Source organism: Neopsephotus bourkii, unplaced genomic scaffold, assembly GCF_033783945.1.
Source record: "Neopsephotus bourkii isolate Nb327-2 ecotype Australia unplaced genomic scaffold, CSIRO-AGI_Nbou_v1 NB_1388, whole genome shotgun sequence".
Classification (NCBI taxonomy): domain Eukaryota; kingdom Metazoa; phylum Chordata; class Aves; order Psittaciformes; family Psittacidae; genus Neopsephotus; species Neopsephotus bourkii.
In genome coordinates, this window is record NW_026901866.1 from 202,344 (window position 1) to 229,544 (window position 27,201).

A 27,201-nucleotide genomic window follows, 5' to 3' on the forward strand; every position below is an offset into this window, starting at 1 on the left:
GCGCCCGCTTGGGAAGCGCTGGTCACGCCGGTGGCAGGAACCGCGGCCGGGCGAGCAGCGCCGCAGGCTGGGCCGCCCCGCATTGCCTTGCCGTGCCGTGCCGTGCCGCCCGCAGCCTGGCCGGCAGCGCCGTGCGGGAAGAGCCGCCTTCCCCAGTGTGGTCAGCCGACCCAAGCCCACCCCCCGCACCGGAGATCTCAGGCTGATCATTCAAAAATGGAGGATGCGCCCTCTCAGCCATTAATTAATAATGTAGCTCGCTGTCTTCCTGTGTGACACACGCTGGAAGGCACCGAGCGGCCAATAAAGATGTAGGGGAGAGCAGTGGAAGGCTCCTCCCCGCAGCTCTTCCTGATTGAGGGCTTGAAGAAGTAGATCAAAAACTTCCCAGGAGCCGGGGGGGGCAGAGGAAAGGGCAGAAACGCGGCGAGGGCACGGCGCTGCGCACCGGCCGAGCAGCGAGAGCAGCCTGCAGCCGCGCCAGGTGGGCCCCGGAGCCGGGCGGGGGGGGGATCGCTCTGCGGCGGGCCGGACGGCAGCAGTCCCTCGTGCCGCGGCCGCGCTGCGTGCAACGGCAGCCCTCGCGGCCGCCGGGCCAGGGTGCGGCTTGGGGCGGGAAGGGCGAGGACCCCCATCGGGCAGCGGCCCGGCAGGAAAGGGAGGAAGGAAGGAAGGCGGGCGGTAAGTGGTCGGTGCTGCCCCTCCTGAGTGTTTGCTTTGCGGGGAGGAGGCGGAGGCGGTGGGGGAGTGGAAGTTGGTGTCCGGCCCGGCGTGTGTGGGTCAGAGGCGGGGGAAGGGGGCGGCCCGGGGGCAGGGGAGCCAGAGGAGACAAAGCGCGGCGGCGGTTGGGGTATCCCCGAGCCGAGCACATTGCGCGGCTGGGGCGGGGGCGCCGCCTCCGCCCGCTGCTCGGCGTCATGGCCCCATTGTGAGGCAGAGGGAGGCGGAGGCGGGAGGAAGGATCCGCCGTTCGCTCCGCGCTCAGTCCCAGGCAGGCAGCGGCGCGTCAGGCACACAAAAGACCGCCGTGCCGCCGCCGCTTTCTCGCGCTTCTTCTTCGGCCCCCCCGGGGGGAGGGACACTCCGAGCCCGCTCCCTCCTCCCCGGGCCGGGGGCCGCCGCTGCCCGCACTCGCTCACTCTCTCAACATCGTATATTTTTATTTTTTCCTTCCCCCTCGAAGCGGGTCCTGGGGCAGGAAGAGAGCGCGGAGTGGGGCGATGCCGCTGCTGCACCGAAAGCCCTTCGTGAGGCAGAAGCCCCCCGCCGACCTTCGCCCGGACGAGCGCGTTTTCTACTGCAGGGTCACTAATGAGATCTTCAGGGACTACGAGTAAGAGACAACCCCTCTGTCTGTGTCCATCCTGCCCCCTCGCCCTCCGGCGGCGGCGGCGGGAGCCGTTGAACGCCCAACGGCTGACACCTGGGCGGGCAGGGAGGGGATTCCCCGGCAGCGCCGCGGGGAGCCCGGCCGGGGGGAAGCGCGGGGCGTGAGGGGGGGCGCGGCTGACGGCGAGCCCGCTGCCTCCTGAGGAGCGGGGGAGATGGGCGGATCTCTCGCCCGGGGCAGGGGGAATCCCTGCCCCTCCTCGGCGGGGTATCCCACGGCCCCCTCCTCTCGCAGGAAAGGAGGGGAGCCGGCTCCTTCCCCTCCCCTATGCCCCACTTCTTCCGCGTTGTTGCCCCTGCCCCCTCCGGGGAAGTGAAAGTTGCGCTTGTGGGAGGTGGCGGGCGGCAACGAGCGTCTACGGGGCCCGGGCTCTCCCCCTCCCCGCCTCTCCAACGGCAGCCGCGTGTCGGCGGCGGACGGCTCTAGGCCGCCCCGCTGAAGCGGCCGCGGCGGGCCCGCGTTCAGCCGGGGCAGCAGAACGGCCCCGCCGGCATGTGCCGACCGTCCTATTGTGGTGGTGGCGGCCGGGCGGGGGGGCGCCGCCGCCGCCGCCTGCGGATCCCGCTGGGCTCTGCCGGGCTCGGCTTCCCGGCCGGCTCCCGCTGCAGTTAACCTCTTGTTACCGGCCGTTGGCCGGGCCGGGGAGCCGGAGCCGCCGCAGAGCCCAGGGCCGCTCTCGCTCCGCATTCACGGGGAGCCGCCGCTCACCCGGTTGGAAATGGCTGGCAGGCCCCAAGGCCTGGCCAGGTAGGGGAGCGGGGGGTCAGTGCACCTGTCCGGCCGGTTTGGGTCCCGCAACGCGAGCCCTCCCTTCCCACTGCCAGAGCTTAAACACGGCCTGAAACCGAGCGGGAACACCTCTCCCCTCAGGACCTCTCAGAGAGGTTTGCCCCTCTCGTTCCGTCCGTTTTTACCCTTTTCCCCTTTCTCTGTGTCTAAAGAGACTAGTAGGGATTACGCAATTGTCGTTAACGGCGTTAACGACATCCGAGCGTATTGCACTGGGAGTCATGAGCTTGCTGCGCTGACTTTATCGCTTGTAAGAACAGCGAATAGGAAGTATTTAGGGAGACGTTTTTTCAAACGCTGGTAAAAGTGTTTTCACACACACACACACCCCCAGGCACCCACCCCCATCCACCCACCCCAGTCTGATCCAGCCGCATCCCTGCCCTCAGAAAGGCCCCCACATCCAAACTCTCCTTTTTTTAAACGACGTGCAGGCTAATGAGATTAAATCTGAAATACTTTTCATTTACAGCACATGAAATTAGAGCACACCTAAATCTTTTTCGTGTTTAGGCTTGTTTTTCTTACTCAAGTACACTTCACCTAATAAAATTTTTAAAGAAGCTGGATTAGGTAGCTTTGAAGAGTAATGCATTACTGTTTCCTGGACAATATACTGGGGGGGGCAAAGGGGGTGTAGAATGTGATGTTGGAAGCTTTGTAAGGAGTGTTTTCATTATAGGGTGTGTAAGAACCTAAGGAGTAAGAGCTGATAGCCTCCTGTCCTTGAAGGAATTAACTCTCCCTCCCCCAACTTCCAATATTAGGAAAGCTGCTTTTCTGGTTACAGTTATTATTATCACATAATTAGATGAGTTTCATGTATTTGTCGACACTGCTGAAGTATGCTTCAGGTATGTGTAGCTTTGTTAGAATTTCAGCATGAAAAGTATCCTTTTGAAATATCTTTCTGCTCTCAGAGGGTTTGGTGAATATTTTAAGTCCTCTGACAGCCTTATTTATACTGCAAAGATGCTGTCACTAAGAAGTAGTATGAAAGACTGAATTCCATAGTTAACCAAAGTTCACAAACTGAGGGATAAATTTAGACTTGTGTTCACAGAGGCAATACCTAGAAATGTCAGCAGGCGGTTAGCTCAGGGATCAGAGCTTAGAATATGGTATTTGGGAAAACTCTGCAGAAAATTCTGCTATGCCTGAGTTTTTTGGATGTGTGGGGTGGGGTTGGTTTGTTTGTTGGTTTGTGGTATGGTATTTATTTTTTTTTCCTTTTTTTTCCCCTTTAATTCACTTCTGGTTTTTTTTTTGGTTTTTTTTTTTTAGATTAGGTAAAATTGGTGCTTTAGATTGAGAAGTTTAGCATTTTTTATTTAGCAAGGTGTCCTGGAACAGATGAGTAAGTTTAGATTGATGTTAGTTGCTCGTGGCATAATCTACTGGAAAAAATAGGGTCACCTGTCAGCAAGTTTTTCTCTGCTGCTTGCAAAGGGATGCTTCAAATAGCCAGTGTCTTCTGGAAACAGCATTTCCCATTTCTTTGCCTAAGCAAGGGCAATTAGATTGATAGGTGTAGGGAAGGCCCACTTTTAAAAATTGTATTAGCTGTTTCATGAAAGAAAACCATTGTCTAAATTGGGCTGAATCTACTTTTGCTATAGAAACTTGATTTTTTTTTTGAGGGGAGGATTTAAAAATTACAGTGACTAGATCGAAGTGGGCTGTGAAGAATACATGTGGTAACCCGGATTTACCCCCTTCCTCAACTGTATTAACACACTTAATTGTGACAAAGGTTAAGGCTTAAGTTATTCTCTATTTTTTATTGGGTTTTTTTATTAGCTTTCTTTTTCTCTTGTAGACCACAAACTTAGTATTGAAAAGATTTGTTCATGCCCATGACAGCTTTAGTAGAGATGAATACAAATCTTACATCAGTATTGTTATCAATGAGAGAGCTAATCTTGTTTTAAAACATGCTCTTCTCTGTATAAGAAATCATTATGCTAATGTGAGGAGAATTTGATAAGATGAATATTTTGTAAAGTGACTTTCCCGTTAATCATGTATTTAGAATCACAGGATAGTTAGTGTTGGAAAGGACCTTTGGATCATCTAGTTCCAACCCCCCTGCCATAGACACTGCATACTATACCATGGAACATTTACCATTTTGGGCAACCCATTCCAGTGCCTCACCACCCTCACAGTAAAGAAATTCTTTGTTAGATCTAACCTGAACTTTCCCTGTTTAAGTTTAAACTCGTTGCCCCATGTCCTGCTGCTGCAGTCCTTCATGAACAGTCCCTCTTCATCATCATCTTAGGCATCCTTGTAGGCCCCCTTCAGATATTGGAAGGCTGCTGTGAGGTCTCCAAGCAGCCTTCTCCAGGCTGAACAGCCACAGTTTCCTTTATAATCTGAAATGCCATCACATAATTTTGTAACTCTTCAAAAGGGGGTGCAGTGAGGTGGCAGTGTTTGATTACATTTATCAGGAGTAACAGGAACTAGAGGAACTTTGTGGTTGGTTGTACTCCTGGTTAGAGGGAAAGACCTTAGGACAGACACAGTAATAGTCTCTGCAGCCTCAGTAGTAGCTGGAAATGCAGATACGGGGGATGTATGAGAAACACATTAAAGCAGTGGGATGTTACCACCAGTCTTTGACACCTCGTCTGTGAAAGTTAATAGCTGATGGAGACGTGTTGGGAAAGCAACTATTAGAGTATGAGAAGTCTTGCTTATGAAGGCAGCCTGAAAAAGAAAATGATGAGTAGTAAAGATACATGGTAGGAACATTCCTCATTCTAAAATGCAGGGGGCAAAGAGCTGCTTTGCATCTTCAAAACTTACTGAAACTTCTTTATAGATTGGCCTGTGGGATTCTCGGTTACAGTAAAGAACAGATCTGTTCAAAAGATGTTTTCAAGTGCCCTATAGTTAAATTAGGTATTTTTTTCTGTTGTTGAAGAGAAACTTATAACTTGAAATATACTCCTGAATGCATGATTAACATGTAAATATTAAGGAATAAATGTTCTCCCTTTGCCCCTCCCCTTCTTTTCTTTCTTCCTTCCTTTTTTTTTTTTGTTTGTTTTGTTTCCTTTGCACATTATTTTGTAATATGTGTTATTGATCACTTGGCAGAGTACAAGAATACTTTAGTGATACAGAATGACAGGGTTGGTATTCTGTGATGACCCTCCTACCATAGACTAAATAGACTGTATATGTTAGGGGCGCATAGGGGCTTCAGGATTAAAATTAACAATTATTATAAATTAGCCATTCCATTGGGGTTTTTCTCCCTGCTTTTTCTTCTAATTTCACTTGGTGTGACTTTCTCATATTTTACATTCTTTCTCTATATAATTCTTCTGTTTAAAAAAATAACCTCCCAGTTTGTTTTAAATACATGCTAAGAAAATGAATAAAAGTAAATGGTTTGGAAGAAACTTGTTCTTTGCAGCACACTAAAATTAAAGTAGGTCTTGGACTCAGTGGAAATACTTGGTTAGTTCAAGTTATTTCTAGGCTGAATTCTTACATCCACTGCAAGTCAGCACGGAGATTGCATGTAATGTATTTCTGTTAAAAAACTGCCTCCTATCAAATACCTATCAGTATTAAACTACTTCTCAATGATTTGCTGACAGTTTTTCTGTTTACACTACCTTGTATGGAAAACTATAATATAAACGAAAAAAGGCATTCAGCTGAGAAGTTAGCATTAATTACTACTACAAAGGCAACTCTGTTGCCTTTAGTCCCTGCGCCTCCAGTACTTGAGCTGATACCGGCACCTTCACCAGGGCACTGCAGTCCCATTTGACTGCTTGCAGGCAGGTGGGACCATGCAACTGAGCTTTGTGGACATGTTTTATATAAACTTCCTTCTCCATGTTGTCAAGAGTTAGATCTTGAACCAGTGAGGAAGCCCCAGAGACGGTAATACCTTGGTTAAAGATGTATGTAAGGCTTCAGATGTGACAGCAGCAGATGCATTTGCTGTTGTGAATTTAAGTTGAATGTAGAATATGATCAAGTGCCGTATTACCCTTTAAATAAAGGGAAGGGGTATAATGGCTGTTGCTACCATTCACTTGGTTAGCTAGCTGTTGTGTCTGCTCTTCATGAATAGTTTTGTGATAATGGACACTGAGGGACAGAAAGAGTACTACAACATCTAGTGCTCTGCTACTGTTTTTTGTTCTCTCTCTTAAACCAAGTTAAAGTAAGATCCTTAAAGCATTGGAATAAAACTGTTAACACAGTAAGCCACATGGTTTTTGATGTGCTATAGGTAATGACTAGCTAAGGACAATGCTTTCAAAATAGAATGTATTTTTTTTCCCTGTAAGTTGACAGGAGAAAAATCCACACAAAACAAAAGAGGAAGTGAGAGAGAATGAAACTAGAGGCACAAACTATTTTTGTATGCAAATGGAACAGGTTTTCCTCAAATATGTTTCAGTTAAAGGAATTTTAGAATTTTGCACTAGTGATAATAATGGTCAAAAAATTTTCGAGAGGGGGTTTGTTGTGGGGTTTTTGGTGTGGTGTTTTGTTGTTTTTTGTTTTTTTTTTGTCCGTCCCGTCCCCCCCCCCCCCCCTTTTTTTTTCTTCCTGTAAGTTCAATGCTGTTGCTTTAAATAGCATGACTGCCCGGTGTCCCTTCACAAAGAAAAACAGCAGCTCTTAAAGGGACACTGCCAGCATCAGCCTCAGCCTCTCTGAGACAGGCACTGCTCATTTTCTGAGCGCCCTTCCTCTTTTTTTTTTTTTTTTTAAATTTCTTTTAATGTCAGTTTTTGAAAATTATGTTCCAATGCTTTTTTTAATAACTCTCAGGGTGTTTTTCACTTTTCTAGCTAAAGATAATGTTCAGGAGCCTCTTTGGTGAGACAAAAATATATGTAGAGGCACAAAGCTGCATAAATGAATAAATGTTACTTCATCGACTGAGGTCTAAGACTACTGAAATTGTCAGTCTGATACAGAAGTATAGAAATGTTGGGCAGGAAGAGACCTGAGGAGATAATGTTTTATGTATTCTATCACCTAAAAAAAACCCCAAAAGAAAGATAGGTTTTTGTCTAACCTGTTCTTCAAAATATTAAAGTAACTATACGTTAAAGGTAGCACACAATAAAATGCAATAAAGATACATAAAGAATGAGTGTCGAACATCCATTCTTTGTATATCAAAGAATAATTTCTCTCATTCTCTCTCCTTTGTTATTCTCCTTTTCTTGTTTAGAATAAGCAAACCCAAATTGTTCTGTGTTACTTATGAGTGTTGGACCCAAGTACTGTAAAATATTTTAGATGCAGGTAGTATAAAAATCTGGAATTTGGTAGCTGTTAAATATTATTCAGGTAATATATCTCTTCTGTACTTTTCCCCTTCTTGCAGCTGATATTCTTCCTAAAGCATCTCTCACTCAGAGGAATCCTGTGCTCATACAGAAAGGATTATCTGAGCCAGGACCCTCCATTGTCCTCAATCTGGAATTTCCATTTTCATTTACAGAATGTTATGGTTCATCTGTCTATCTGCAGTGAACATTGTTATCTACAAACTGATGCACGTTTTCCAGCTTGAGTTTGCAAGGGAGCCTGCAAGAAAAAAACCTCAGTATTACCTGCCCAGTTCTCCAACCCCACTGCTGGGAACGATTTATGCTGCTCTACCCTGTTAAAAATGGGAACCCTGCACAGTGTATTTTTATTTTTTTTGTAAATGAATCAATTTTCAGTTTAGTTATCTTGTGTAGCATTCAGTGTTCTGGAAGTACTGAGTGTCTCCTATGAAATAACTACATTGGACTCATACAAGGCAGAGCAAACCTCCATTTGTCATGTTGTGTGTTGCCTACTTATCCATACTAGTTCATTAAGGTTTTTAAAGGAGAGCAGATAAAAATCATTGTCTGAATTGGAGCATATTGAAATATTGCTCTGCTGTCCGATCACTGATCCATAGCATATGAGATGTTTTTAAAATGGTTTTGTGAATAGCTATACCATCTACTTCATCTACAGTGTTTTAACTGCTCTTTGTCTGATACTTGTCAAAAATTGATATTGACTAACGAAAGCTGCTCTTTCTTGATTCCAATTAATAACTAGTAAGCAAGCAATAGCAGTGTAATTTTAGCATTAATTAGAAATACAGGTAAGGAAGAGAATCAATATTTGCTAATGGAACAAGGGAGGAGAAGAATCTAGTTAAAAATACTTTAATGCTGCTTCTGAGAGAAATGCAAACACTGAAGGAATAAAAACTATTTGGAGAACTACTTGACATTAATATTTTACCTCTCCCATCTTTTCATTTGTGAGCTAGGGCACTCAAAATCTGAAAGTTACTCAAGTTTCAACATGTTTCTGTGATCTTAGGGTTATTTTATGTTTGTGCACTTTTAGACCCTCCTCCTGAAAATATTTGTGGAAATGTGGGGGATGTGAGGAGGATGTGACACCTATTAAACACAGTGTGATAATTCTCATGTGTCAGGCTTCTTCTGTATGAACATTTGTTTGCAGCACTTCCAGGTCTTGATATTAGTGTAGCCTGTAGTGAGAGGAGACTTTGGTTTTACAATAGCAATTTACCATGCTGTGGCTAAAAAGTGGTAAATAACTCTTGATTATCCAAAAGCCTGTGTAGGAGTAAAGCTGCCTTTTCATTTCAGCCTTGTAAAGGAAATTTGATTTTGTAGTAATTGTGAGCAAATTGAAAATGTTTCTCAGAACTGAACTGTTTTCTTTCTCTCTCTTCCTTGCCTTTTCAGTGATTTTTTTGAACGCATTATTCTGTGCAACAGCCTTGTGTGGAGCTGTGCTGTCACAGGTAAACCAGGACTCACATATCAGGAAGCACTGGAATCTGAGAAGAAAGCCAGACAGAATCTTCAGAGTTTTCCAGAAGCACTCATCATTCCAGTTCTCTACTTGGCCACCCTTACGCATTGCTCCCGGCTGCATGAGATCTGTGATGAAATCTTTGCTTATGTCAAGGATCGTTATTTTGTTGGTGAAACAGTGGAAGTAGTTAGAAATAATGGTGCAAGGTAAGTGTATTTAAAAATAAATACATCTTTCCTTTTGGTGAGGGTAATTTTTGTGTGTCCTTCTTTTAAAACAAAATCAGGATAATAAACTCCATCAAATGCATCCGAAGTGAGGTGTGATGCTTAGGCTAGTGTGGTACTGTTACTGTACCTCCCTGCTCTTAATTGAAAGTAGGATTGAATTGCTGGGCTTGGTATCTCTTTCCTTGGCTTAGAAGCAGCTGTGGAAGCAGGACAGCTGTCTTGGGTCTGGGCACTGCAGTTTTTTGGTCTGTGTGGTGGATTTGCAGAGGAATGTCAGCTCCCAGATGTGAGAAAGGTGGATTGTTTGTAGAATGGCATTTAATGAGAAACTAGGGGAAGCTATGAATTAGAGAATCATACGAAAGTTTTGATGAATTTTCCAGAATGTAATTCATCACATGGTGTTTTGTGTACTCAGAATGGCCTAACTACTAAAAGCTTTGAAGTACCAGTAGAAGTCGGAATTTTTCTTTTTAGGTAGTAGTGAAAATTGTGACTGCATTCTCAGAAGTTGCGAATTGATTGTAAAATGTTTGTAGTAGGCGATTATCTGGTACTTAGTGTGATGTTTTGGTTTTTTTTCACACTTGGGGTTAGTGTTGTGCTTACTCTTACACTGATGTTTATATAGCAAATGTTTTGATTGTTATCCTGGTTTGATTAAAAACATGGAAGAATTTTGAGCTTCAGATGTGTGCTTTCTCATGTCACTGGTACATGTGGTTTGTAGTATAAAGAAGTTGTTTTACAGCATGTAACTAGCTTGAGTCTTTTTTTTTTTTTTTTTTTTAAAGCATCTTCTGGGAGAGGGGGTAGAGAAGGTCAGTGTTTTGTCTAAATGAGTTTGTAGTTTCACCTAACACATTTAAAATGGAAAAAGCTCAACGTGCTCAACTTGGAAGTACCTGCAGAGCATGTGCTAAAGCCTTTGTGGGTTCAGCTGTTGCTGTTTTGTTGCTTGTGGGGTTGTTTTGATTTGCTTTATTCAGGAGGAATAGTGTACCAGGTTATGCTACAGAGTCGATGTGGTTTGTATGGGTAGCCTGAGGTCTCAGCACATAATCTGGTGATAAGAATGGGCTAGTTCAAAATGGTCATTGAAGAACAGTTATTCTGTATGAGACTTCTTAGCGGCTAATACAGATTTTATTTGAGGCAAATTTTGTACTACTCCAGGAATTAAAATTTGTGGTGGGCTGCAGGGTATAAGTTGTATGGAAATTCATATGAGCATGTACATAAGGTCAGTGCTTAATAAAAAGCTTTCTGTCTCTTCCGTGCTCTATTCCTTTCAACCAGTGAAGTCACAGTCTGCAGAGCCAGGACAAGAATAAATTGAGTGCTTAAGTTGTTTTCTGAATTTCTTTTTGAATGTATTTCTAATACTGCTTTCTGAATGTATCTGAATATTTGTTTCTATCTTTCTCATCTTTGTATAGATGAGACTAGACTCAGGTTACCACTAGTATTACAGTCCTTTTGCTTGAAGGTGTTTTGTTTTGGTGGTGGTGGTCTTTTTTTTTTTTTTCTTTTTAACTAGAAACCTGAATATTGTGAACTGTCGATGTAATTCAGGTGCTGGTTTTTGTTTGCTCAGTGAAATGCCTTTGTTTTCAATCCTTGAAGATACTGTCAGTTCCCAAGCTAATGGCAAAAAGAATGCTTTAGAAAAACAAACTCCTCCTACCCCACAAGAGATCAATGTATTACTTTTCTAAACTCTTTTGCTAAAATATTTATGCATATGCATCTTAGCTTTTTTTTTAAAAAGTCTGTCTTGTTTTTTCATCTTTTGAAATTCATAATTATTTTGTTCTTCTTTTTAGACCGCCATTAATAAATTCTTAAATTTGATTAACAAAATGGTTTCTACTTACCATGTAAGCTAAATTCTGTTCAGATAAAGTTGTGACATGATTATCTCTCATGAGAATCACTATAATTTATTTTTTTCACCAGACTTTAATTCCATCTTCTTGGTTATTCAAAATTGTGTTGAAGTATGTATCTAAAAATTTTGTGTTTGTGTTCTGCTTTCACAGATCAGTGTATTCATAGAATATAAGCTAGATTTCTTAAGCCTTTGGGGTAGGCTAAATAACATTCAAAATACTGAAGATACAGATAGAATCTATTTTTATCAAAAATTACCCTCCTAGAGGTTATATGTTTTAAACTACATAAGTATAAAATTCTGTCTACTGAAATGAAGCATGAAAAATTTGCTGAAGCTGATTGTATGCCACTGATATTTTAGCCAGATGACAGTGGAGAGTTAGTTCAGACCTTTAATACTAAATCCAGGAAACAGAGCAAATAACACTAATGCAGAGGGATTTGTATGTTTACAGATACATAATTAAAGAATATGAAGTGGGAGGAGGTGACGCGTTGTTATTCTGCTCAATTAACAGTTGACTTTGACCTGTATTTTGAAGTACTATGTTGGGGATTAAGTATACCGACTCATGTTACTTGTAAGTAACATGGCTGTCGAAAAGAGCAATTTGCATGTCTGTCGTGCAGCTACTTTTTTGTGATCTTTTCTAGCAAAAATGACCACAGTCCATCTACAGTGTAGTAGCATCCTATGAAACCAACAGAATTTGGCAGATCATGAAAACAGAGTTGTGTCATGGTGTTGTGAACTCTTCCACTGAATTTATATATGAAGTTTTTTGCACATGTCAGCAGGATCATTTATTTGCATAGCTTAATGCAAAGCCTACAACATAATGTATATGTAACCAGTGGTGGCTCAAGCAATTTAAGTATTGACATTTTATAACCCCTAACTTTGCACATGTAATATTCTTGAAGGATAGATTGCTTTGATGCAGCTTTCTAGATTTTGAACCAAGTAAATTGGAGGGAGCCAAACACTAGAAGGGTTAGTATTTTGGTTTAAAGCAGATGGTTTTGTCTTGAGCTTATGAAGTGGTCTGTAGTACTGTAAGCAGTAGACAGGTGATCTGTAAGTAGTAAGAGGACAAGTGCTTTGTGCAGAGGCTAGGCAGAAGATGGTTTTGGTTGAAACTTGTTCTTGTATCCAACCTGTGAGTTCTGGTTACAGAATCTGATGTCCCATTGTTTTTTCTGGCCTTGTATCTCTATCAGGCTCTTTGAGTTTCTAGCCTTTTGTTGTGCTGCTCAAGTTTGAATTTGGCTGCTTCTGTCTTGTTGCTGAAGTCTGGTGGGAGGAATTCATTCTGGGAGATGTTCTTCTCTCTTTTGTTTTGGTATGTCTGGTGTCTTAACAGACCTTATCAACCAGAAGTAAATTGTAGAGAAATCTCCCCCAGTCCTCTGATATGTCTTGTTCAGGTCATCTCTGAAAATGATGTGCAATTTGGTAATCAGAAACAACAAAGAGAGAATTCTGCATCTTTTTAACCCTTACTGATGATGTGTTGATTAAAAATGACCATGTTTTGTTTGTTTGTATGTGTCCAGCTTTTCTGGCCAAACTGGGTGTGACTTTTCTCCAGAGTGGCAGCTGTGCTATGCTTTAAAACAGTAGGCACTTGAATTTCCATTTAAAGAACTGTAGGAGTTGTGTAACAACATTTCTCTAGTAGTGTCTGTGTACAGGACAAAATTATTTGAAATACTGGTCTGAAACATAATAAAAACATAAAACCTAATCTCAAGTTTGTCTGGGTTGCCAAGGAACTGAAAACAGCTGACACTGTAAATACTGTTATTCAGAATGTCAATTTGCTACTTATGGGAAGTAATTTATTGCAAAAGGCATGGAAATCATTATTATATAATATATAAATCTCAAATAGTTGGGGGAAAAATAGAGCAATATTTCATGTTAACCATGATCACTTAGGATGTAAAATAAGTAGCCAGTGTTTTAGCTTACACTTTATTGAAGCAGAGGAAAATAGTGGACCACATCCCTGGAATTGCTTTCTGTATTTGTGCATCAGAACTTAGTTGAAGACCCATAACATACTAGTTGTCTTTTTTTTTTCACCACAAGGAATGGCATCTTTTGCAGTAACCTGTCCATCTGTTGCTGTCTCAGAACTGTGTTGTATTGTTGGTACTTAAAATTTGTGAAACTGATTTTCAACATCTGGGCATCTGAAGTCAGTTACCTGAAAGCTGGAACTATGTGGTGTGGAAGGCGTACCTGAAATAACCTCAGTGAATGCCTCAGGCACACCAAATAAAACCTTCAACAGCCTAACTCAGTCAGCTGTAGGACCTGTTCTTTCCTGTTTGAGGTCAGCAGTGTGCTTTTTTTTTTTTTTTTAATGATTGTAATTTGTTGGAGCAAAAGGTAGATTTAAAGCATGGGTAAACAGCCAACTCTGATTTCTCATCAGTGTTCTGAGTCTGGTGCTATCACAATAAATAATGTCTGTCTTTATTAGGTATACAAGTGAGCAATGTAATAATTAGCTAATTAATCTATAAGCTTGCAGTCTGACTTGAGCAATGAAGAGATCTGAGGTTTTAGGTTGGGCAACTCTACTAGCTCTTCAGCAACCCCCTCTACCCGCCCTTAAAAATAGCTTATATTACAATGCCTTCCCTTCCCCACGGAGGTTGGGGGACAACCAGTTGTTATCCATCAATTAATGTGCAACTTAATTAAAATTCGTAAAGGTTGCTTACAGGTAGTGTATAAGAAAGAAAAAATCATACAGAACATGGCAGATACTAAAAAGGAGTATCTTTTTCTTTGGATTTGACCACTAGATGACACCACTGCGAAAATGTATTTGCCTAATGCTTGTGAACGAGCAGCAGCAGAATGCTTTAAGATAATAACAGTGTTTTCAAAATGAGCCTACTTACAGAAGTAGTAGACAAAGTTCTCTGTTGGGAAGATTGCTGCATCTGATCATACATTGGGTATAGGTTGACATCCTTTCTCTGCTCTGAATGATCTTACGTCAACCACTACCAACCTGTAGGAAACTTAAATAATGGTAGAGCAGCCTTCTCTGTAAGTGAAACTTACTTTTTTAACTCATCAATTGTTTGGCTGGTGTTCCAGTGCTTTAGGTGTTTGTAGTGGATTAACCACTGCATTAGGCTAATTAAAAGATTTGCATACTGATTTAATCTCTGTAAGCCTTAACTGGGGCACAGGAAGTGTGTTGCTAGTCATGACTCTGCCTAGCTGATGAGTTAGGATGGTAGAAGACAAACCTTGTGAGAGATAAGGATACAGCTGATTTTCCAGCTTTTTCATTCAAACTGGCAACAAGGTATTACTGGCTTTTATATATAGTTGTTTTCTGAGCATTGGGATAAGTTAATATGAGACTACTAGGTAGCGGAAGGCAGTGTCTTCCACTCTAATGAGTTACAGTGAATGTGTTGGTGGACCAGAAAATAATTTACATTTTCCCCTTTTACATGCAGGCTGCAAAGCTGACTGGGGCTAATGTCTAGAGAATCAGCAAGTTGTTAGAGTGTTTCTTGTAGTGATAAGGCTTAAGCATAAGTGCATACTAAGAAAGTTTCCTACTTTATTTAGAAAGGTGAGTTTAAATTCAAGTAGCAAAGTTAGCGTGGTGCTCATGCAACAGCATAGCTGACATTGCAGGAGAACAGCTTACACATTCATAGAGCAAGGACAGTTTCACTCTTCTAGCATTGCTGTTTATGGATCAGTAAACTCCTGGCTTGGAAAAATCATGCTTAAAGATTTTACTTTCCATTTCCCTTCAGTCCTTTGAGATAGAAATATATTTGTCTTTGTTGACTAATAATTATATTTGTGTTTGACTGATGGAAGCTATGAGATGATGGTATCTGGGAAAGAACCTGCAACTCCTTTCTTACAGATTGTTGAACAGCTGTTATACAACTATTTGGGGGCGCTGCCACTCTGTTAGCTTTCATTTCTGTGCACACACTCTGCTATTTTAACTATAAATTTAAAGGTACAGGTTTTGGTTTGTGTTACGATTTTTGTTGTGTGATTTTTAAATCATGCTTCTTACTATTTTCTTTGAAACATACGACAGCCAGACAAATGAAGATGCTAGAACTCGAAAATAGCAGCTCTTGCCACACTTCAGGGAGCCACTATGTGCATAAAACCTGTCTCCCTGTGTGCTTTTGTTATGTGTGTGCATTAAACTGTGCCAGTTAGCTTAGTAAAAGATGTCACTTCTTCAGATTTTGTCTCGCTTTTATCTCTAATTGTTTTCAAGTGTACAAGAATTGTTAGGACAAAGATATGAATTGCTGAACTTACCTGACATTTACTTATTAAAAACTTACTAAAAACTGACAAACAGAATGAGGCTGTAGCTTTTTTGGTTCTTTGTGGTACTAGCTGCTATAACTTCTTGTATTACTCTTGGGGTTTTCTGTATTTAACTAACTTTACATACTGTTAGAAAAGGTGTGCTTTTAAAATTTTGGTATTTGAAAAACTTTTTATTTGGGTGTCTTTTTAAAAATTATTTTTCTTTTTCATCTGACCTGCTGATCTTGGTTTTTATGTTAAAGTTGGCCCCAATGAATTCCAGTATCCCCCCCGTCTTCTGCATCCAAGGGATGTTTTTTTTGTATGCTTAATACAAAGCATAGAGGTATGTTTGTAACTCATCTGAGCCTTCAAGGGATCTTGGTTTTTTTGACTTAAAATGAGGACATAGCAGAGTGCCAGACTATTGTATCACAGTAGTTAGCATGAGCCAGATCAAAAGCTGTTGTGCAGAACTCTGAATTGATGGGCAGTGGTCTCCCTTCTCACAGCTTGTATCTTCAGTCTTGGTTGGATGTAAAGGGGCCTACTCAGCATTTGGGAAGAACTTCTGAGGAAGTGCAAGTGCATATAATGTCAGGGTCAAGGTTTTTGCTCGACATCCTGTGATGGCTGGTTTTGGACTGTTAGAATGGAGTGCATCTTTTCTTTCTCTTCAGATTGTGGTGTTCTACCGCTTCAGCAGAGGTAGATGGAGATACCTGCTTGTCCTATAACTTGTAATAGGTTGTGTACATGCTTTTGAGTTGTTGAGCTGAATGAAAGAAAAATTTGGCAAGTAAGTTACAATTACCCTTTGTTCTGGGTTTTCCTGAATCACTCTCATCTTGGGCTGCTGGTGAGTTTGAAGCATGTACCATGTCTTGCCCAGCTACCTTGTTAGGTGTGTGGTCTCCCTGGAGCAGCCTTTCCTGGTATTCCAGTGTTCACTTGCCTAGATGTCACTTTCGGTTAGTAAGCATAAACTGCTGAAATCACTGAGCTACTCAAGAAGTTTGGAAGTGTTGGGGTTTCTAAATGAATGAGGTCTTGCTACTTCTTCCTTCCTTCTCTGCTTTTGTCTGTGGCCAATATTTGCCTTTTGCTCTTAGTTCTCATCAGATCGTTCAGTGAGCCACTTGATGTAGCTGATATGACAGCTGATGTGGTTTGGGCTTTGAGTTTTGTTTTTTTTTTTTTGGGTGGTGGTGGTGTTTTGGTTTTGTTGTTTTGCTGTTTTGGGTTTGTTTTGTTTGGGGGTTTTTGTCAGGTGGTTGAATTCAGTTTAATGGCAATAAAAAAATGATAAAGAGTGCCTGAGCTACAAAAATAAAGCATTGCACCAAGTATGTGGCTGGAAGGAGGAATGGCAAGGGAAGATTTTGGTGGTGTTGAACTATTAAGTCATCTCTGCATCTTGTGGAGCAGCAGCCAGAGGCTGCAGAAGCAGTTTGCTTTTATACACCTTCACCCTGCTGCTTCCTTACCATTCTTCTGGCAGTGACAATGTTCAGTCAGACTTAAAAGTTTTCTGCTAGTTGTGTCAAGCTGCTTGTCAAAGCAGAGCCCAGAATTGTTCTTCTAGAGAGATACTGATGGAGTTAGGTTTTGAGAGAAATATGCCCTGTGCCACAGTTTTCAGTCAGTGTTTCTTGCCCTTAGATGGGTGGAATCAGTTACGTTCTTTTCACTTGTGCAGTTGACCAGCCATACCCAAAATTCATGGAAGTCAGTGGAAAATCTCGTAGGTTTTTGTTGTTGTTGTGTGGCTGTGTTTTTTTTGTTGTTGGTTTTTGGTTGGTGGTTTGTTGGTTTTTTTTCATTTGAGAAAGGTGTGCCCTGGTATTTTAAAAAAGGTTACATTCATGTTGGTGGTACCTCCTCTGGCTTTGTGTTTAAAACTTTTTGGGGCTCCTGTGTTGTTGTTCTTCAACATATTTCCCCTCTCCCCTTAACATAGGCCAAGCCCTTCTTGGGACCTTTCCCATAACATGAAAAGACCTCGAAGAGCTTGGTTTCTGAGCATAGCATGAAATAAAGCTGCAAGCATAATGGCCATTATTGGGACAAGTCAGAGGACATGTACCCTGTTGTTGCTAGCAGGCTTGTAGTGCAGAAAGGGTATGCAAAACTGCATGAGTATAGAGTAATTTTATTGCAGGCTTACTCGTCTAACTTTTGGCTGTCAGTGTGAGCTAGTTGCTGGGACTATTGTGTAAAAGTTCATGATAGCTGTATTTTCAATCTGCCTGATCATTTTCTGAATACCTGTGGCATTCACATAACGTGGCTCTTAAGTTTCTCCATGTTTATTATTGTTTGAAGAAAGTGCTTCCTGACTAAGGGAGGTATCAGAGTATGTATTTACTTTAATGCTGCTGTTTAAATTCAGGTGCCCCCACTTCTTTTTTTATGGGAAATGGGGAGTGGGCATGGTTTGACTTTGACATGAGTTCTGTAGAGATCTTAAGGCATCCTTTCTAGAAAGTATTTTAAATAGCATGCTTCATTTGAGGGTCTTGCTTCAGCATTCATCTCTACTGTTTTTCGTGCCCAATAGAAGAAGAGTTGTAATAAGTGAATTTGGGGAACGATTAGGTTATTGGGAAAAGCAGACTTTTATTCCCACTAGAAGCAGAGTGTTTGTCTCTTTTAGCCAAGGGAATTGGCTGCTACTACCCATGGCTTGACTGTAGCAAGGCTGAAAAGAGTCTTCATTTGTAGATTATTTCTTTAATGCCAGAAGGAAGGGTTGAATCACTTTCTTCAATCTCCTATTAGTAACGGTTAAAGTTCATTGAATTATGTTTTTATTGAGACAGGTAATGTGTGTTTCACTTGATTCCTTCCCCAAAGATTTATGGTAATGATTTGAATGAAGGCATAGATGATGGAGAATCACTTGCTTTCTGTGATAGCTGGTTCCATTAGTCATTCTTCCTGTTTAGTAATAAAAAGGCGGGGGAGGATGGGGGGAAGTAGCTCTATTGGTGATTTTGCTGCTTACTGAATCAAGTGTATAGAATAGTTAAGTTCTCACAGAAGGAGATGGGATACCCTGTAAATTACAGGGCTGTCCAATGGATAAGCAGGGAAATTAAGCTTTGGAAAAACACTTGGTGGCTAAATATTCAAATATTTTTGTCCAGGAGGATTGATTCGCGTGTGTGTTTCAGCCTCTTTGTCCTTTCATGGCATTGGGTAGCATAGGTTCCGATTTAGCCTTCATGCGGCTGTTTTACTGGGATTGCGAATTGAGCGTGTATGCGCTCCCTCTAGTGGTCTTCTAGTAGTGAATGAAATTGAAGAAGTGTCTGTAGCCTTAAGCACTGGTACTTTTGATTACTTTCCATTAGAAATTAATTTTAAAGTGTTATTACAGTTGAATTGAACTTCTAAGAAACGTACCTTATAATATGGAACAAAACCAATTCTACTAAGAAGTGGTTTTTTTAGCAGGTGATCTTTGTTGGATTTTAAAAAGCCAGCCTAATGATACACATTCTGCCATGCAGTCAGCTCCGTATTATTTAATATGAAAGGGAAGCTGTGATGTTCTCAATATTGAGAACCGAGATACTTTAATGATAGGCTTTTCTCTTAGGACTCAGGCAAAGTCTGGTGCTGGGCCAGACCTTAATAAGTCCTGTTGGACTTGGCCTGATGTTGTGAACATCCATGAGGCTCTGTCTCCATTACATACTTGGGTGCTCTTGGTTCTGTTCATAAAGCCTATTTATTTTTGCACGGTTAATTAGTTTGGGCTCCATTCACCAGGAAAATGTGCCTTCCAGACCAGCTTTGGAAACTGGCTGCATTGGACTGGCAGTGTGCCTGTGGTCATTGAGGCCAGTGGGTTTGGGCTGCCTTCTGTGTGCAGGCAGCTCTGGTGGCCCCATGGTTGTATTGTTGTCTTTAGAAATACATAAGGATATTAATAGTTGTTTTGGGATTTTAATTTTTTTTTTTTATTTTTCTAAATAGCATACCCCATTGGAGCATTCTGGAGCTCTGTTTCTGTTGGAGAGAGGCTTGGGGAGGACAGCTATGTACACTTAACTGTGTTACTGCTCCTAGCTAAGTTCACAACTGAACATGACACAGGATATTTTAATGTTTTCATTTTTTTCTCCCTATGCTCCCCTTCATTTCCTCCTTCCCCCTCTCTCACCCCCTCAATATCTGCAGGTTTTGGATGGTACTGTCTGCTTACAGAAAGAGGTGTCTAAGAAATATTTTGACCTTGTTTCCTTTTTGGCAGTGTTTGGATGGAAGAACACTTAGAGTTTGCCTGCCATAGATTTGTTGGTATTTTTTTCTGTTTGTTTCTGATTTGGGCATGGTGCCACACTAATTCAAAGCCCTGTGCTTCATGTATTCTCCATTTTCTTCATTTCTATTGGCAGTGCTTGATGCTCAGAGAAGAGAATCACTGTGGTTTTTTCTCCCCCCATTCTTTGTGTGTGACAGCATCCATTGACTGTAATAGTTTTCATGAGGCAGACAAGGCTTTAGGAGATTAAACTAAAAAATATGTACCCTGGAATTCCAGAATGGGGTGAAAGTTAGTGTTCAGGAACCAGCTATAATACAGTTATCCAGCATGAAGTGTCGATTAATTATACTTTTTAATATGTAGTTAATTCTGCCTTTTCTAACTAGCATTCAGGATGGCGAAGGGATAGACTTGTTTTGTCAATTGTGTGCATGCCAGATGGAGCCTTAATATGTGTCAGCAGATAAATGGGCCATTATTAAGATTAGATGCATAATGATCATTTCAGCCTTGTTTATTTAGGTCATCAACAGCAGTAGAAGATGATCTCTTACAAGTAGAAATATGTTGGGATCTGAAAATCTTTTGCTTTCTTAGTCTGCTATCAAAATAAATTTAAAGATTTGGTGTCTAGTTTTAAAGAAACACATCAAGTTAACTTTTTAGTTTGCTTAAGTGAGAACTGGAAAAAAAAAATACAACCATAAATTATTCTACCAGTGACTTGATTTCTTGTCTTGGCTAGTTAAGCTGATAGCTGTGAAAGCAGATGAAATTGTTCATCTGTTAGATGAAACTCATCAAATTAATATTTTACCTGGCATTTCGATGCAAGGCTCTTAAGGATTTATTTAGTAGACAATACAATGTTCAGTTGTAGATGTAATTTAAAGAGTATATTTATAACTTTAGACTCCTTTCACTAGTGAAAGACTTTGATAGTAATAAATGTCTGGGTTTTATTTCAGGTTGCAGTGTAAGATTTTGGAAGTCATAGCTCCAGCCCATCACAACGGAATGGCAAATGGCCACGCCAGCAGCACTGACGGAGACACAATTGTCATCAGTGACAGTGACGACTCAGAAACGCACAATAGCTCTGCACAAAATGGGTAAATGATATTTTGACAGTGCAAAGCATGTGGGCTGGGTGGAAATGAGACTAAAGCAGATGTGGCAGGGTCTCACTGAAACAGGTTACTTGATCTGTATGGATCACGAGTGTTCAGCTGAAGGTGACAAGCTGAACATTCACAGGTGCCAGTTGTGCTGTGCGTAATCCACCAGAGAACTGTGTGTTATGAGAAATGGAGTACCTACATAATAGTCAGTTTAATTTATTTGGAATGACAATGATAGTGTTTCTGTTGAGAGATGGTGGAAGGGCCATGTACGCCTAGTCTTCTCTGTGCTGCAGAACCTGTCCTTTTGTAGCCTGGAAAATGCAGTTGTGTTCTGCATTTCTGCAGTCTGGTATGACTTAGCATGATGTATTACTTGACCTCCGTCGTAGGGCTGAGTTGAGATTGCTTTACAGTAAGAGGATGTGCTCTTACTGAAAATCTCTGCAAAGTCCTTCCAGAGACTTAATGTGTTTGTGTAGAAAATATCAAAATGTACAAAGCTTTCTTCATTGTGCATGTGTCCATATAAACATATACCATTGTGTTTAATGAATTATGATTTTAGGTGCAGCAAAACAGCAGTGTATGTTTCATCTTAAGGAGTTGCCTGTAGGCTGGAGTAGCTTAATAACATTGAATAAGCTTTTTGGCTTCAATTGTGATGTTTCATTTGGAGTATCCCTTTACTGACCAATAATTGAGTTTATATATGCAGCTTATCCTAGCAGTATAACAAGAGGAAAGGTTTCTGTGCTTCACAAACACAACGTTGATGAAAGAGGAGGTTTTTGAGTGGGCCCCAATTTTGTATCAAGAAACATACAGGCTTTACATGAACTGTTACATGACTTTGCGATGTCATGTGGATGCAGAAGTTATTCTCGTTGGGTGCAAGAGGACTTCCATGTCCTGACATGCCTTGAATAAGCAGGGTGGAGCTTCTGGCTTGGCTAAGAAAGTAACATGGGATAAATAACCTGAAAAATCCTCTACTGTCTCTTGAAGGCAGTGTCCAACTTGTTCATGAAGACGTCCTACGTCTTTGAGAAAATAAATGCATTTTCTGTGTTCCACAAGGCATGTGGCATTTGAAAGGAGGTTATTCTTGGAATTACGCAAGCGTGCACAGAGCTGACTGTGGGATTGATCCCTTTATGTTGCTGTGAGTTCCATGCATACAGAGCTGGTAGTAAGACTGAATCTTGCACTCTGTGGTTCTCCCCAGCTGATTATTTATTTTGACAATGCAGAGACAGGAGGGAAGGTCATTTTTTAGGGAAGTCTGGTGAGAATAGACAAAATTCTGAAGCACTGTTTTATGGCATACATAACTGACATTTATGCTACAGACTTAAATTGCAGTCCTCTTACAAACTTCTCACTTAAGTGAGTCTTTAACAGATCAAGAGTGTATTAACAGTTAAATTAGTTTCTGGATATATTCTAGGTATATGCAAACTTTGAAAGTATTTGTTGTACCTGTACAGCCTATCTAAAGGTAGAGCATTGTTGTTAGGTTTTGTATATTGGCATTTATGGTTCTTTATACCCTTATTTGTAACAATAAGAAATCCCACCGAATTCAATTACATGGTTTTGCAGCCCTAATTCTTCAGGGTCTGTATTTTACTGCTTATGGAGAAACTGTGAAGAGTATGGATGTTACTTGCCTTGTGACCAGTATTAAGCTGATATGTGCAGAACCACAGTTTTGCCTCCATCTGCACACAAATTTCCAGGTTTTGAGACCCAGCCTTCGTGCAAAGCTGCAGTGCTGTTAAACAATGGTACAGCAGATGCCCAGTGTGTTTGTGAGAGGGGGGGAGGGGAGCACAGCACAGATTGATGGGCCATCTGCAAATATTTTTTCCTAAAGAGTCTGTAAAGCTTGAGAATCTTAACTGAAAGTAGATGTTATTAGAGATTCCAGCCTTTCTCTGACCCTACTCTTGTCTGTGTGGGGCACAAATAGCCATGTGTTCAGTACTAGTGTTCCTGCTGACCTGTTCTTATTGTATTCTGCAGTAAAAGCAAGATATATAGGTATCATATTCCAGCAGGACTCAGTTATATACGTATTATAGTTCCATCAGGATTCAGGCCAGATAGTCATGTCCTGGACATGAGTAACTCAGAAGAACAAGGACTCAGACATTTCTTGGTAAAGCTACCTTAAGACCACAGTGTCCTGGGTTCAGGGAGGAAGGGAGGGAGCGAGCGAGTGGCTGAGTGGTTCTGAGTTACCGGCTGGGCTTAAACCACAGCAGTCCTTTGTGGCACCCAATGTGAGGCATGAATGGTTGAGATAAAAACAGTGTCTCCATCAACTAATAATAAAGAAACACAAGCTTTCTTAGGTGTTGTGGAGTTCTGGAGAACTCCACATCCCAACACATCCCAAACTGCAATCTGATTGTAAGACCCCACTGTCACATGACCCAGAAGACGAATGATTTCAAATGGGGCCCTGAGCAACAACCCTTTGACCAAATTAAATGAGAGAGAGTTCATGCAGTAGCTCTTGGACCAGTCCAGACCTGGCCAGTTGTGAAAATGTACTCTATACCGCAGCTGGGGAGAATGGTCCTACCTGGAGCCTCTGTAAGGAAGCTCCAGGGGAGACTTGAGGTTGACCCCTCGGCTTTTGGAGTCAGGGATACAGAGGATTCAAGGCCAGCTATACCCCAACTGAAAAAGAGATACTGGCAGCCTATGAAGAGGTTTGAGCTGCTTCAGAAGTGATTGGCACTGAAGCACAGCTCCTCCTGGCACCCCGGTTGCCTGTACTGGGCTGGATGTTCAAAGGCGGGGTCTCCTCTACACATTGTGCAGCCAATGCTGCGTGGAGTAAGTGGGCTGCACTAATTACACAGTGAGCTGGAAGAGGAAATCCCAGTCAGTCATCCAGGAATTCTGGAAGTCATCATGGACTGGTCAGAAGGCAAAGATTTTGGAATGTCACCAGAGGAGGAGGTGATGCGTGCTGAAGAGGCTCCACCATATAATAAACTCAGAAACCAAAAAGTAGTATGCCTTGTTTACTGATGGCTACTGCCATATCGTGGGAAAGCATCAGATACGGAAGGCAGCTAGCTGTATGGAGTCCTTGACGACAAGCTGCAGAAACTGCTGAAGGAGAGGGTGAATTAAGTCAGTTTGCTGAGGTGAAAGCCATCCAGCTGGCCCTGGACGCTGCTGAATGAGAAGAGTGGCCAGTACTTTATACTGACTCATGGATTGTGAAAATGCCCTGGAGTGGTGGTTGCAGCAATGGAAGCAGAGCAATTGGCAACATAAAGGTGAATTATTTTTGGCCTGGTGGGTCATGACGCTTCAGGCCATCCAGGCAGAGATGCAACATACAGACGGGCTCATGATCGAGGGGTGGACTTAACAATGGACACTATTGCCCAGGTTATTCATGAATGTGAAACGTGCTGCAGTTAAGTAAGCCAAACTGTTAGAGCCTCTCTGGTATGGAGGGCGATGGCTGAAGTACAAACTTGGGGAGACCTGTCATATTGATTATATCACACTGCCACCAACCTGCCAAGGCAAGCGCCATGTGCTTACCATGGTGGAAGCAACCACCGGATGGCTGGAAACATACCCTGTGCCCCACGCCACTGCCCAGAACACTATCCTGGGCCTTGAGAAACAGATTTTGTGGTGACACGGCACCCCAGAGAGAATTGAGTCAGACAGTGCAACTCATTTCTGGAATAACCTTATAGACACTTGGGCCAAAGAGCATGGCATTGAGTGGGTATATCACATCCCCTACCATGCACCAGCCTCTGGGAAAATTGAAATGGGCTGTTAAAAACTACACTGAGAGCAATGGGTGGTGAGACTTTCAAACATTGGGATACACATTTACCAAACGCCACCTGGTTGGTCAACAGGAGGGGATCTGCCAACTGGGCTGGCCCAGCCCGGTCAGAACTTTTACATACTGTAGACAGGGACAAAGTTCCTGTGGTGCACATAAGGAATTTGCTGGGGAAGACAGTCTGGGTTATTCCTGCTTCAGGTAAAGGCAAATCCCCTCGTGGGATTGCTTTGCTGAGGGACCCAGATATACTTGGTAGGTAATGCAGGAAGATGGAGAAGTCTGATGTGTACCGCAAGGGGATTTAATTTTCAGGGAAAACAGCCAGTGAACTCAATTATATGCTGTTGCCTGCTATATAACACTTCTATAGCCCATCAGTTAGATGCCCATCTCTGTCACTCTGGGCTTTGAAAGGAAGATGCGTGCTGTCATGATTATCAGCAGAGAATAAAATCATGGGAAAAGCCATCATCATCAGCAGAACTGTCCTCAGGTCACCACTGACTGGCCCTGATTTCCCTTTGATCATAACCCCAACAAAGAATAAACTTTGAAACCAGGCAAGTTCAGCAGTGTTGTCAGCAGGCAACAGTCCAACACTACACACCGTCTCTCCTGCCCTGAAAGACTGTTACAGCACATGAAGCCTGACATGAACTGAATGAACTCGGTGAGCTTTGTAGGGATGGTCCACGGACTAATGAATCATAGAATATCTGTCTCTTTGTGTGTGTGTATCTATGTGTATATCAAGAGACAAAAAGCAGTGGTATATTGAAATAGGTGGGATCTGAGCATGACGTGAATGGTATGAAATAAGGGGTGGATACTGTCCTGGGTTCAGCTGTAACAGTCATTTTTCTCCTTCTTAGTGCAGTGCAGTGTTTTCGACTTTAGTCTGAGAACAACACTGAAACACTGATGTTTTAGTTGTTGTTAAGCAGTGCTTACCCTGATCAAGGACTTTTCAGTCTCATACTCTACCAGGGGCACAAGAAGCTGAGAGGGAGCAGAGAGAGGACACCTGACCCAAACTAACCAAAGGGGTATTCCATGCCACAGCAGATCATGCCCAGTATATAAACTGGGGGAAGTTAACCTGCAAGGCCCAGATCACTGTTCAGGGTCCGGTTTGGTGGTGAGCAGTTGTATTGTGCATCACCTGCATTTATTGTTTTTATTTTCTTTTTAGTTTTATATTCTCTTATTATTTCCCTTATTGTTATTATTGTTAGTGGTAGTAGTAGTAGTTTTGTATTGCACCTTACTGGACTGTTTTTATCTCAACCTGTGAGATTTACATTCTTTCAATTCTCCTCCCTGTGCTGCTGGGAGCTGGGGGGGGAGGGAAAGGGGAGGAGTGAGCAAGCGGCTGCGTGGTTCTGAGTTACTGGCTGGGCTTAAACCACAGCACTCTTAAGTGGTTTATGTAATGCTTTATAAAGTAAAATATAGCAAAACAGAATGTGATGGCTTTTATGCTGAAGTGACTAGATACATAATTTTTAAAGCTTTCTATAGGTACTGAATGATCTTTTTCTTTCTCTCTGCACTAGGCAAAATTTTGACTTTAAGTTTGGGTCTGTAGAGAAGGATTTTGGAAATATGTTTATTTCTTAGGATAATCATTGGAAACTCAGAAACTAAGCAGAAAAAACTAAGTGTGTTTGGAAATTAGGTTGGGGCTATTATATGTGATCCACTAAAGGTGACAGAAAGATTTACTCAAACTAGAAAATAAAGGTTAATGATATAAGAGTTAACCATTTTATTATTCTTTGAGCCCTGCTTTTGACTACAGATAGTATTGGAGCTTAAAATCTATTAAAAATGTATAAATCAACTGATACACCTTTGATATTGCATTGGTGCTCTGATGCTTTTTATTTTGTACCTGAACATTATCTATTTAGGCCTTTCTTTAACTTATTAGACCAAAGGGCTGGAGATGCAGGTGTGAATGGTGAGGGAACAAGTTAGTATTTGATACTATCCAGAAGTTCCTAAAGAATCAACCTTCGTTGCTTTAGCTTTCCTATCCTGATCATGGAAGACCAAGTCACAGTATGAGCAAAATATGAAGCCTCATTTAACAAATGTAAAATTATAGGCAGAGATGTTAAAACCTTACCAGTAGGTATACTTACTTCATGCAACTTATCTCTCTTGCTAATATGACTCACTGGTTTAGGGGGTTTTATTATTTTTCTTAAATTGGAGTTGGTCAGAGTGACTCAGCCTGGGACTTTAAGTTGGATAGCATTATGCAAAGCAAATAGGGTATATCACAGTGCTGATCTATAGGTCCAGTAGATGTGTTGTGGTTTCCAAATCTGAATCTTCTGTCCTTTCCTTTGTTTTTAACTGTGTTGATCATTTAATCATTGTAAACTATTTTTATCCATAAATCTGCAAATTATTCTAATCTAAAATGACACTAACTGTGAATAAGTACTGTTTCTTTTACATTTCATTTATATGAATTAATATGTTTGTTATTAGG

The 27,201-nt window shown here is 41.8% G+C and overlaps 1 protein-coding gene across 2 annotated transcripts in view; it reads left to right on the forward strand.

Annotated features, from left to right (window-relative positions):
- Positions 1–340: 340 nt before the first annotated feature.
- Positions 341–27,201, forward strand: part of BAZ1A (bromodomain adjacent to zinc finger domain 1A) — a 62,636-nt gene continuing 35,775 nt past the window's right edge. For both annotated transcript variants that reach the window (XM_061367581.1, XM_061367582.1), the window contains exons 1-4: positions 341–484; positions 1,184–1,333; positions 8,938–9,216; positions 20,708–20,851. In XM_061367581.1, the coding sequence (XP_061223565.1) occupies positions 1,221–1,333; positions 8,938–9,216; positions 20,708–20,851 (536 nt within the window). In that variant the 5' untranslated portion in view covers positions 341–484; positions 1,184–1,220. The remainder of the gene's footprint in view (positions 485–1,183; positions 1,334–8,937; positions 9,217–20,707; positions 20,852–27,201) is intronic.